This window comes from Stenella coeruleoalba (genome assembly GCF_951394435.1).
Source record: "Stenella coeruleoalba genome assembly, chromosome: 17".
Classification (NCBI taxonomy): Eukaryota; Metazoa; Chordata; class Mammalia; order Artiodactyla; family Delphinidae; genus Stenella; species Stenella coeruleoalba.
The window spans coordinates 7,960,878-7,973,070 of record NC_137163.1 but is presented as its reverse complement, the minus strand read 5'-3'; the positions used below and the strand labels follow the sequence as shown (position 1 = coordinate 7,973,070).

General features: G+C 37.1%; 1 protein-coding gene across 14 annotated transcripts in view; it reads left to right on the top strand.

Annotated features, from left to right (window-relative positions):
- PHF20L1 (PHD finger protein 20 like 1) overlaps positions 1 to 11,350 on the top strand; it is a 79,873-nt gene extending 68,523 nt beyond the window's left edge. For 7 of the 14 annotated variants that reach the window (XM_079902266.1, XM_079902263.1, XM_079902261.1 and 4 more), the window contains 4 exons: positions 1,176 to 1,371; positions 4,501 to 4,861; positions 6,133 to 6,298; positions 8,147 to 11,350. In XM_079902266.1, the coding sequence (XP_079758392.1) occupies positions 1,176 to 1,371; positions 4,501 to 4,861; positions 6,133 to 6,298; positions 8,147 to 8,289 (866 nt within the window). In that variant the 3' untranslated portion in view covers positions 8,290 to 11,350. The remainder of the gene's footprint in view (positions 1 to 1,175; positions 1,372 to 4,500; positions 4,862 to 6,132; positions 6,299 to 8,146) is intronic. The other 7 variants (XM_079902264.1, XM_079902262.1, XM_079902272.1 and 4 more) reach the window with 2 other exon arrangements.
- Positions 11,351 to 12,193: the final 843 nt, after the last annotated feature.

The following is a 12,193-nucleotide window of genomic DNA, read 5'->3' as shown; positions in this document are numbered from 1 at the left end:
CTCAGCATAAGTAACTACCTTACTGGAAGGAGAGGGTTGTGGCTTTTACCTGAAAAGAACTAGCTCCTTAATCTATTGATTTCTAAATAGGTTAACATATGGCTATTTGAACGGACTCAGAGTCTGAACTCACGCTCCTCCTGACGTGGTTTTGAACGAGTGTCTGATAGTGCAGCAAATGAACCTAACGTCAGAGCAGATGGGATGTCCAGTTATCACGCCCGAGTCCTTTAGTTTACTGACGAGGCAGCTAGGGCACAGAATGTCGCATGCCTCGTGCACAAGGATGGTGCTAGACTGGCCGCACCGAGAGGAAGACCTGTGCCTTTGGGCTCCCTGTCCACTAGGTGCCTTCCTCCACGCAGAGGCTCTCCGAGCAGCAGTGTTCTGCATGTCGTGTGCACTTCATCTCCGAGGCAGAACCCATCTAGACATCTCAAATGAAAGGCTGCTGCCTTGTTCTGTCTATCAGAAATAATAATAATAATAACATTAAGAAGCAGGAGAGTTATCCAAACCTACATGAAGGTAGGCATTTGTTCATTCATTCATCCAGCAGCATTTATCAGATGCCTTTTATTTGCCAAAATCTGTGGTGAGAGGTAAGGTGATTGATTCTAACCACACCTTCCTCTCTCTCACAGCATAGTAGGGGACACAGACATAGAAGCAACTAATTGTAATAGGAAATAATTACTATCGGTGGTGAAGATATAGGATTATATTGGATTCTGTGAGCTCTTAGATGTGAGGGAGAGGTCCTTAGTCAGTTAACTGGAACTCTTTGTTTCGCCCAGTTCAAAACAAATGTTAGTGAGAGAAACAGGTACCCCTGTCTAGTTTCTATCGAGCCCTTTTGGCCTTTTTAGAAAACAGATGACATAAAACAGAGACATAAAAAATGGAAAGCAACACACTCAAGGTTCCTCTGCAGGTGTGACCTGCCACTGACCACATCCTTCATGGAGTTTGTCCTGCTTACCGGGCAGGACATCTGAAGGTGGGAGGAGCTCTCACAGTGCCAACTCCTCGACGCACTGTCTGACTCGTCTTTTGAATTTGTTCTTAGTCCTAGAGCTCGCCTTGTTCACTGAGTGATGTTAATCGGATAGCAGTTGAAGGGAAATCTGAATAAGTGGAATCCTTTGTCACTTTAATGTCAACTTTATCTACAGGTCAGAGATGGAGCGCAAAATACCGTTATGATAAGGATTGGTTGAATAATGGGAGAATGTGTGGGTTATCATTTTTAAAAGAAAACTACTCTCATCTCAATGCCAAGAAGATAGTTTCCACACACCACCTGCTTGCTGATGTCTATGGCGTTACGGAAGTCCTGCATGGGTTACAGCTGAAGATCGGAATCCTAAAGTAAGTGAAGGGCGGCGAAGGGAGGGGCATACTTTAGTGTGAATTTTAATTTAAACTAAATCAGTTGGCTTTTTGCAGGTTCAGATTAGCAGCTTGGAAGACAGAATAGATATTTGAACAAATTTTAACTTTAAAAAAAAGGAAAGGTTAGTAACTTTTTGGATGAATAGCTCCTTCATGCCTATTGTCCTGGAATAGAGAAGCGTGGGTGAATAACAACGGCGTCTAGTATTTCAGCAAATGTTAGTCCCGTCACACTGTTTTGTGGGCTCACCTTGTGCACAGAAGTACAGTTGCTGTGGTGAACCGTGTGGTGTGTGTCCTCCTTCAGGAATGCTGTCACGATGAAATAGATGCAAAGGTATATTTTTAAATTACCTTAAGATTGGCTTTGAAGGGAGCCAACAGGTCATGTAATCCATTCGTCTCCTGTGCACCAAATATGTTACAGTCATCCCGGGCAATTTCTCCTTAAAAACAAAGCAAAACAAAAACAGAAAAAACACTGAGCCTCCATACATATCAGAATGTTCTTGAAGTCCTTGTTTTCAGTTCTTCCTAATACCTCCCTAGAATTTCTCTTTAAAAGTATACATATATTATATAAAACAGGGTGATTCACTGGTTCTTCACAAGATTTTCTTTATTTGGCTCACTTGCCTGGACCGGAAACGTGCCCCTTCCCTTCCTTCCATCTCCGTCCCGCCCCTCCCGCAGTGGCGAGGCCCACTGAGTACTCTGTCCCTGTGGTTCCTTACCGTCCCGTCTTTCTCCTCACCAAGACTGTCTGAGCGGGCTGTTCTTCTCACGTGAACAGTTGCCATACCTTGTAAATTCCTGGTGGCTCCAGTCTTGTGCTCTTTCAGTTCATCCTTCATACTGTTGCCAATGTGATCTAGTAAAAGATAAGGAGGAGTTTGTCTCTTTGGAGCTTAATATACCATCGTGTCTTCCTGGTGCCCAATGCGAAGAGTGCAGGCTCGTTCAGCATGCACTCTGAATCCTTCCACGATGCGTATTCTCTCTGTCATTTTGTTGTCATGTCTTCCCTCTCCTGATTTTTCCCCCAAATGTTCCAGCTATACCAAACCATAATCGCTGAATGAAGCATGCTTTTACATAGCTCCAGGCCTTTACTCACAACCAGAATAACCTTCTACCATTAGTCCTTCTAGCAAATGCTTTTTCATGATTACCTTCCCAACTAGAGCTGATCGCATCCTTGGCAGACTCCATGCGTACTGATTTCAGGCACTTTGGTGCACCTTGTTTATGTCTGCCTCCCCTTACTAAGCCATGGGTTCCTTGAAGGTAGGGCTTGTGTCTTATTTATCGTTTTATTCCTAGAGGTTAGTGGAGGGATAAGTACTCAGTAATTGTTGAATGGAATTTGCTTTGGTTGTATGTCATAAACCTGAATATGGATTTCTTTATAAAAAGGCCATGCAAATGCTAAAACTCAAAGGAGAAACTAAATTATTAAGCTAAGCTTTTTTTTTAAAACCTGGTTGTCCTTGACATCAATATGAATTTCTGTACATTCATAATTTCTCTAAGGATTTCAACTGGACAAATTTTGCCTCATGCCTATAGGCTCTCTTTATGTTAATATTTCTAATAATAATAGTTATTTTCACTAGCTACTATTTATTGGAAGTCTACTACAAAACCTGAAATTGGTGGTTTCATGTGCTATTTCATTTAATCCTTACAATAAAGTTCTTACTTTGTTTGATAGATGGGTGGTCAAAGATAGAGTTTCTGTAACTTGTCCAAACTCCTCCTCTAAGGCACAGCAGGATTCAACACATTGGACTATTGAATTACAAATCTAGCTTTCCTTCTACTATGCCTTTTACTGTTGAAGAATTGTTGTATTTTCTGGCTATTAAACTATTAGGAGTTCAAAAGATAAAATTTATAATTTCAGAAACAAGCCTTATTATTAGAAAGAAAACTAATTTGTCTCCTGGTATTTATCTAATTTGGAAATTATCAGTTCACAAACATTATTGAGCCTTCTCAAAGGTTTATGCCTCCAGAATATCCTCCTTTTACTTACTACAGAATATGATGAATGGATTGCTCTTTTGCTTACTACAGAATTTTAATTACTACAGAATTAACTATGCGATATCATGCTTACATGTTTAGTGAGGATGGGGGAAAAGGGATATTATCATGGACTGTTAGTGAGCATGTAATTAGTACAGCCTCTTTGGAGGCCACTTTGGCAGTACCTGTCAGAATTAAAATGTGCATACATTTTCTAGGAATTTCATATCTAGAAATTTATCTGACTGATAAATTCGCACTTGTGTGCAGAGGTGCAAACACACACACGTGTATTGGCAGGGAATTGGTTGGTGAGACTAAACTGCAGCACATTAATACTGTTCAGCTACTAGAGTGAAAGTAAGGGAAAATCTCTATGTACTGACAAGGCAAGATGCCCTTACGTGTTATATATGAAGAAGGCAAATTGTATGAGAGCCCCATTTGTGTACAAAGAAAAAGTGTGTGCTTACCCACTTAAAAAATAATTTTATATGTACAGAAAAAGTGTGGAAGATTATACTTCAGTTATCTATGATTGCCATGGCAGGGAGGTTTTTACTTTGTACACATTTATAATCTGAATTTTTTGTCATGAGGAAGTATCGCTTTTTGATTGACTAAAGATGTTAAAATATGCTCATGTAAAAGTTTTTCATGTTGTACAGTTTTAAAAAATACAGTGAAAAATGAGTAAAAGAAGTGCATATATCAGATGATGATGTGAACTGTCACAAAAGTACATTCATTATTGCTTTTCCACCTGAGTTTTATTTCTGTAAAATTATGAAAATGTACATTTTGGATGAAATTCTGGGGCAGGTTAACCTAGAAAGTACCTTTACTTTTGTCTTGAGTTCCTGACCTCCTGCTAACCTTGTTTGCTTGGCGGTGCTCTAGGTCTTCAATAGAGAGGTGGGGATCGGTCCACCTAAGTCAGTACACTGAACATACAAAAGGCATGGATAACTGAGGGTTAACTATGTAATTGTACGTTCTGAAATTTATTGTGGCATTATACTTGTTACTGGACTTTTTTTTTCTGAACTGCTGTTTCTCCAACTTTATTTTAAGGAATAAACATCATCCTGACCTTCGTCTCTGGGCTTGTTCTGGGAAGAGGAAAGATCAAGTAATTGCTGGGGTAGAAAAAAAACTAATGGTGCAAGACACAGTTAATGTGGAAGAAAAGAAGTATCATGTACAGAACCATAAGGAACCACCTCGTTTGCCCCTAAAAGTGGAGGGAACTTATATAACAAGTGAACACAGCTACCAAAAGCCACAAAGTTTTGGTCAAGACTGCAAAACTTTCGCAGACCCTGGGAGCTCAGATGATGATGATGTTAGTAGTTTTGAAGAAGAACAGGAATTTCACATGAGAGATAAAAACCGTTTACAATACCCAGTAAAAGAAGATGGAAAGCCCAGAAAGGTATAACTAGTTCATTTGTCTTTGCTTGGAAATACGATAGAACAAAAGAAAATTTTGTGAAATAAAACATACTGAGATTCCAGATTTTACTTACATTTCCAAGTTCACAAGTACCTTGTTAGGGTAAAGACATTTTTTGCTTTCGCTACAGGAAAACACTGGCCATTTGAACATTTAATTATCCCCTAATTCAGGAATGTAGTAATTCATTAAACTTTTGCCTTAACAAAAGTTTCAAGTTTATAAGTACACTTAGATGCCTCTAAAAACCATGAGCCAAATTTTTTTCCAAATGAGAATGTCTACGTGTGAAAACATGAAAGTGCATGTGGGTGTGTATATATTAATATAATTTGTGTTCCTTTTGTATGTGTTTTAGATAAAAAGTGGCGCTTTTTATCTAAAAAATCATCTTTTTAAAAATTATAGCATATTTGTATATGCATATCAATCACATTATGCACTAAGTTGAATTCTTATAGCTCTGTGTACATTGAATATTTGTAAACTTATTTCTTGTTCACAACTTAGAGATGTCATGCCTTCATTTTTAATTGATTTTTCAATTAGCAATACTGCTTTAAAATTAGTTCTTTATTTTTCTGGCCTCTTTTATCAAGTAAGTTCTATAAATAAATACTTAACTGAATTTGAAAAGCTTATGGTACCCAAAATTTCGTGGTAAATTATTTTGTCAAATTAATATCCCTCTTATGAAATGAGTTATCGCTGGTGAAACTGAGGTCAGATTTTGTGTGTGTGTTAAGCAGTCTGCACTTTTTAAGTTTTTAAGGGATTTTTCTCTTCCCCTCACCTCATTGATTTAGCTGCAATAATAAAGTCCAGTCTGCAGTTAATTATGCTTTATACTAGCCTTTGCCAACTATCTTAATTTTTTTCCATCATTGCTTTTTGCCTTCACTCCACTTGTGACACGGCTTAGATTAACTGAGGAAGGGGTCAGTCTAAATTAGCTGGGCTTTCTAGTTACAGAATATAATTAGCTCCTTCATTTTTGCAGCAGGTTTTATTGAAGGCCTTCTACCCTGTGTAGCACTCTGCTAGGCATTGTGAAGAGACATAGCAGGCATGTCTGCTTTTCAGGACCATCAGATGTAATTTAGTTATGTGCTAGTACTTCCTTTACGAATATTCTGGGAGTCAGGTTGGATTTTACCTATCATTGTGGGTAGTGATGTTTTTAATGCATCTTTCCCTTTATGACATTACATTTCATCCAATTCTTTGTTTTTTCTGTTGGCTCTTTGGAGAAGAATTCAGCTGAAAGGAATACAGTATTTGTTTATAATGATAAAAAGGGCACTGAAGACCCGGGAGACTCACATCTTCAGTGGCAACTCAATCTCCTTACACACATAGAGAATGTGCAGAATGAAGTCACCAGCAGGATGGACCTGATAGAAAAAGAAGTTGATGGTAATTTAAGAAAGAATTGAAATACAATTGCTGTAGTCTGTAAAGTGTGTTTATTGTACTTTTGAATAATTTAATTGAAGTTATTTGAAGTTTTTAAAATTATGGGACAAAAACTACAGATGCTGTCCAGGCTGATGGAGCTTTGCTGCTCCCTTTACATTGTATTTAACACATCTGGCATTTAGGGTCTTTTAGTCTCAAGACAATATGACTGGATATTTTAGGGATTTTGTTTTTTAAGATGGATATTTATTAAATATTGCCTACCTGCCAGGCTCAGTATATACCATATGGAATATTTATTATTTAATGAAAAACAATAATATTATTATTCACTGAATAATATTATTCAATAAATTATTATTCAATAAATAATATTCAGTGAATATTTTCATTGAACTGTGTTTTTTTTTGGAAGTCAGCATAAGGACTTTAAGCATATTTGAAATGTGGGGGAAAACATTTTGTTTTCACTTTGGACAGTGTTTGTTAAGTGAAATTAATAACAAAGAAGTCCTGCAAGTTTAAGTAGATAAAGCTTAAGTTTGCATACACATTTTCAAATGTTTTCTTTTATATTTAAAAATTTTATTGCACCGGAGCCCTAAGGAGTGGACAGGAAAAATGTTATCCCCATTTTATAGTTGAGAAAATAGAGTACTTTAGATTACTCAATTCCTAATCTAGTGTTTTCCTATGCTTTTTGACTGCATTTTTTTAACCTCATAGATTGTATCTCCTGCCCACCCCCACCCCTTTTTTTATTTGCGAAAGTATGTGCTACTTTCATCCCCCGGTAAGTTAGAGTTTCTACTGCTTCGTTTTTCCCTGTGAAAAGAAGAAATGGAAACCCATTTCAGAAGCATCTTCTGTTTGGTTATAAGCCAGTTGTAGAGTTAGTTTAGTTAGTTTTAAGTAGATTTTTTTAATATATAAATTTATTTTATTTATTTATTTTGGCTGCGTTGGGTCTTCATTGCTGTGCGCGGGCTTTCTCTAGTTGAGGGGAGTGGGGGCTGCTCTTTGTTGTGGTGCGCAGGCTTCTCATTGCGGTGGCTTCTCTTGTTGCGGAGCATGGGCTCTAGGCGCGCTTCAGTAGTTGTGGCTCGTGGGCTCAGTAGTTGTGGTGCATGGGCTTAGTTGCTCTGCGGCATGTGGGATCTTCCTGTACCAGGGCTCGAACCCGTGTCTCCTGTATTGGCAGGCGGATTCTTAACCACTGTGCCACCAGGGAAGCCCTTAAGTAGATTTTTGAAGAAGAAGAAAATGCAACTTGATGCTATCCCCTATTATTATTAATAAAAAGTATAGAATGTAATTAATTGCATTCTGCCTGAACTTCTAATATGCTTCTTTTTTTTTTTAAAGTACTGATAAAATAGTGGGAATGAAAGGACACTAAGAAATTTCTACCTCCTTTCCTTTGTTAAAAAGAACTTCTAGATTTAAAAAAATGGTTAGAGTAGCTAAGTTTCATTTAAAATGGAGATGATTTAAGCCTAAATTAATAGAAAGCTTGAGCAGGAACAGGGAATGTTGTTTCCTGTTCCAGAAGAGAGTAAAGGAGACACTCAAAATGCAGTTACTTTTTATCTTTAAAAGGAAAAATTACCTAAAATGACGACAGGTAGAACAACAGATAAAGATTACTGAGAGGGGCTAGAACTCTTGTGGGATGAGGCGTAGAGGATGCTTAACTGCTCAGAAGTGACTTCTGTAGATTGGCTTTCTAGCGAAAGGGAAGTGAACTCTTTCTCCATCACTTTTTCAGCCTTCTAATTATACCATTTTTTGACTGTGTTTCCAGTTGCCGTTTAAATGTGTTTGTTCTTCTCTTCTCTCTTTTAGTTCTGGAAAGCTGGCTTGATTTCACAGGGGAGTTGGAGCCACCTGATCCTCTCACGAGGCTGCCCCAACTTAAACGCCACATCAAACAGCTCCTAATGGACATGGGCAAAGTACAACAAATAGCAACTCTCTGCTCTGTATGACAGCAGTGAACACCTAATGCAAAGAATGTGGCTCTGTTCAGTCGACTAATTTTTATTATCCACACGGCTGCTAAGTGGATAGTTAAAAAGCTTAGTGATGTTTGGTCATTTACTGATTTGTGACATCAATAGGATGGCACCTTGGAAAGGAAAATGAAGAACAACTTTATCAAGGAAGCTAATATTAAAAAAATTTATGAGCTAGATACAAATGATGATGTGTCATATGCCAAGGATCAGTGGAGGTAGAATATAATCTGTGCTGAGGGAATCAGATTGGCAGGATTTTTGAATAGTTGCTAACATGAAGCTCGAGATACCTGTAGAAAGAAATATGGTGTATTACATAGTTTTTAGTAGAAAGATCTATGTTTATAAACCAACATTTGGCCCAAACCAAAAGTGTAGAGGAAATTTAAATTCTGGAGAGTTCTATAAGCTTGTTGTAAGAACTGTCTTCTCTGCAGTTGATCTACCTGCACCGAAGTTTAGAGTATTGAAACTTTTATAGGATCATGAGCTGTTTCTTAGGTGATGAATGTCCTTAATCAGAAAACTGACAGTAGAAGTCTCACTTCTGAGGAAAACAGTTGTGGAATTCTTACTTCATTATGAATATATTGTAAAAACAAACAACAAAATAATTGGAGTTTATTGCTGGCATTAAGCTCACTGTAAAAAACAGAATGGCTCGCAGAAGGGTCAGTGTGCCAAATGATGATGATACTGCTGGAAAGAGAATTTTAAATCCTGTGGGAGTTCTCTCACCCAAGTCTTACATAATGCCATCAGCCCATCAGAAACGCATATATCACATATACTATATAGAGAATATATATGGTCAAATTTCAGTATTCAGGTTTCAACGTACAGTTTGATCCTGAGTATGCTTGGTATTTGCCTTCAGAAAAAAAGAAGTTGTAAATAACCTCAGCTGGGATGAGGAGTGACAAAAATATCAAAATAATTTGTGGCTGTGGATTTTTAACTGCTGGTAGTGGAATACTGGAAAAGCTTCATTTCTGAAGATGAATTTTATTTTTAAAAAATACATACGCACTCAAAACTCTTAGCTTTGATCACAAATGGACAGATTTCTGAAACCAAAGGCAACTCAGTTGCTGTGTCAGCTCTTGCTGGATTTCGAGCCCAGGCCCTCCCGTCTGCCAGTGCTCTTGTGAGTTGTGTGCTGCCCCCAGTGCTCTGCGTGCAGGTATGCGTTAAGTGTGTGTGCTTGTTTGAAACAAACACTCAACGTACATATGTACATAATCTACACATATTTATATCTACACATATCTAGTTTTATTACTATAGACTATAAGAACTGGTGGTTAACATGAAATGTTACCTTTTAACAGACTGTTTTTAAAAATTAAAAATGTATGTACAGGTTTTGAAACTTTTTTAAAAAGAGGAAAAAAGACTGTTAGGAGGCTATTTGATGACATATAACACTTGAATATTTTATGCCTCGTTCTGTTGATCAGTTCTAGCAATCTGTATAAATGCATTTTAGAACTGATGGACAGTAAACTTGAATTTATCTTTGATAAGAATACATGCCACTGTACATTCAGATATTATTTAAATTTGCAAACACACTGTTCTATATGTAAGGTACTGTATGTAAAACTCTTTATTAAAACAATTCCACATATCATAAAATTTCAGCTTGCCTTTTTGCAGCCTTATATTTTGATGTAAAGATGATTAAAAGAATGTGCAAAACAGTCATTAGACATTTTTATTGCCTTTTGACATTCTCCAACTTGACAAATGTGCCAAAGATCACAGACATAAAATACAGCCCTATGTATTACTTATGATACATTAACTTTGTCAAAAATCTTACTGAGAAATGAAAAGCTTTGGTAGAGGGATATGAGGTAGTTATTAAATTTGCATATTAAAGTAAAAATAATAGTGCCTATATTTCATGTGTGGAGTAAATTTGCTAATGTCTCTATTTCAAGTTTGATACTTTGCCTTTCATTTGTGTTTTAAAATAATGGCTCTAATCTTTTCCCTATTATGGTTAAATTCTAGACATTTAATTTATATCTTTTTTTTCAGAATGGAGCAAGTAGCATCCTTAACAGGCTGTGAATAGCGGTGTTGCCTAGATTCTTGTCACATGCACAGAGGACCCTTTGTACCCAGTGGCACTCATATTCTTAATCCCTGATGACCACAGTTAAGTTAATGTGCATTTGTTCTTGGAGTATCTTAAAATTAGATCACTTTATTTGTTAGCAGCCAGCAAACTAGAAGTTCAACTAATAATTAGAATATTGAATTTTTGCTCTGCTTTTATGCATATGAATTGGGAGTCTGAATTTTTACTTTATATTTTTAAAGTAAATCTGTATCAAATTACTTGTATGCACATACCCACTTAATATAGAGTATATCAACAATTGGTTGAAGCCTTTTAGCAACTAGCAGGCCGAGTCATTCCTTATTTAGGAAAGTGAATTCATTTTTGAGAAGTAAGTCCATTGTGTGAGGTTTCAGATGAGTTTTCTTTCCACTTAGTCTTACTTAAAAAATGTGAGTATATATATTTAAATATAAGCAATAAACTAGAGAGGGTGTTTCTTGAAAAGATAACTTTTCATTGCTACCCAGACAGAATAGACTGACATTGGTGGGGAAGGATCCTTCTTAGTATGGTACTGATAAGTATAATTTGTACTTCTTCATACTCCTGTGTGTTTCTACTGACTTATTATTTTCAAACTTAAGAGTAATGCACACTTTCCTTAAAGGAAATTGATTATGCTCATAATTTCAGGTAAAATCCTTTTTCCTGACACTCACCTTATTTCCACTGACGTCCTCTCAGATGTTCATATTCTGTGTGTTCAAAATGAAGGAGCCCATTTCCCCTCCAGCCAACTGGGTCTCCTGCCAGTTTCACTCTCTCTGCTTTAATATCACCACCCTCAGCCCCGGCTTGAAACTTGCAGTCCCTCCCCCTTATCCATTTCTTCACTAGATGTGCTGGTTCCTTAAAATGGATGGTGTCATCTTCCTCCTTCTCAATCCCACCAGTAGTACACCGTCTTTTACAAAATCATGTCATGGAGGTATTACTGTGGGCTTAAGAAATTTTAATTTTCTCTTCATTCTGATTCATCAAAATGGTCACTGTCAAGTTAGGGGATTAACATTGAGTGACTGCTCTGTGCCAGGTATTGTACATGTTACCTGCAGCATCTAATTTCGTTCTTTTGTGGAAAGGTAAGACAGGATCATTTTTAAGATGGGGAAGCTGAGGTTTAGAAACATTTAGAGACTTGTCACATATTAGTGACAGGTTCAAGACGCAAACCCCGTGCTGTTTAAACTCATGTTCTTTTCCTAGCAGGTGTGTTTCACCTATTCTTGTCATTTGTGTTTTCTGATACATTAGTGACTCCCTATTTCAAACCAAGTCAGGTGTGTGTAATCTGGATCTTTTGTATTTTACCTAACCGATTCTCAAATCCATTTAAATATAGCCTCACTGTTTAGATAGACTATGCTTGTTTCCATCTCTTGCCTTCATATTATTTTCCTCTTCTGGAAAATTCTTCTTTGTTTGTTGTGTCTCTATAAATGCAGGCAGTTCTTCAGGTTTCAATTTCTCTTCCTAAGAGAAGCAGTCCATTGTTGAAGGCCTCTTATAGTATCCTGCGTTGTACTGACGTGCAGGAACCACGTCAGTGAATCATATATTTCCTGTAGTGGAGCAGGCGTGAGCTTTGCAATTCTCTCCTCAGATTTTCACTCTGGCGGTTTACCAGCAGTGATCTCTCTGAGCTTTGGTTTTCTTATGTATAAAATGGGAAGAATACTTAGGCTAGAACCTGGTTTTGCGAGTTAAATGAAGCAAATAAAGTATTTAAATTACAAAGTT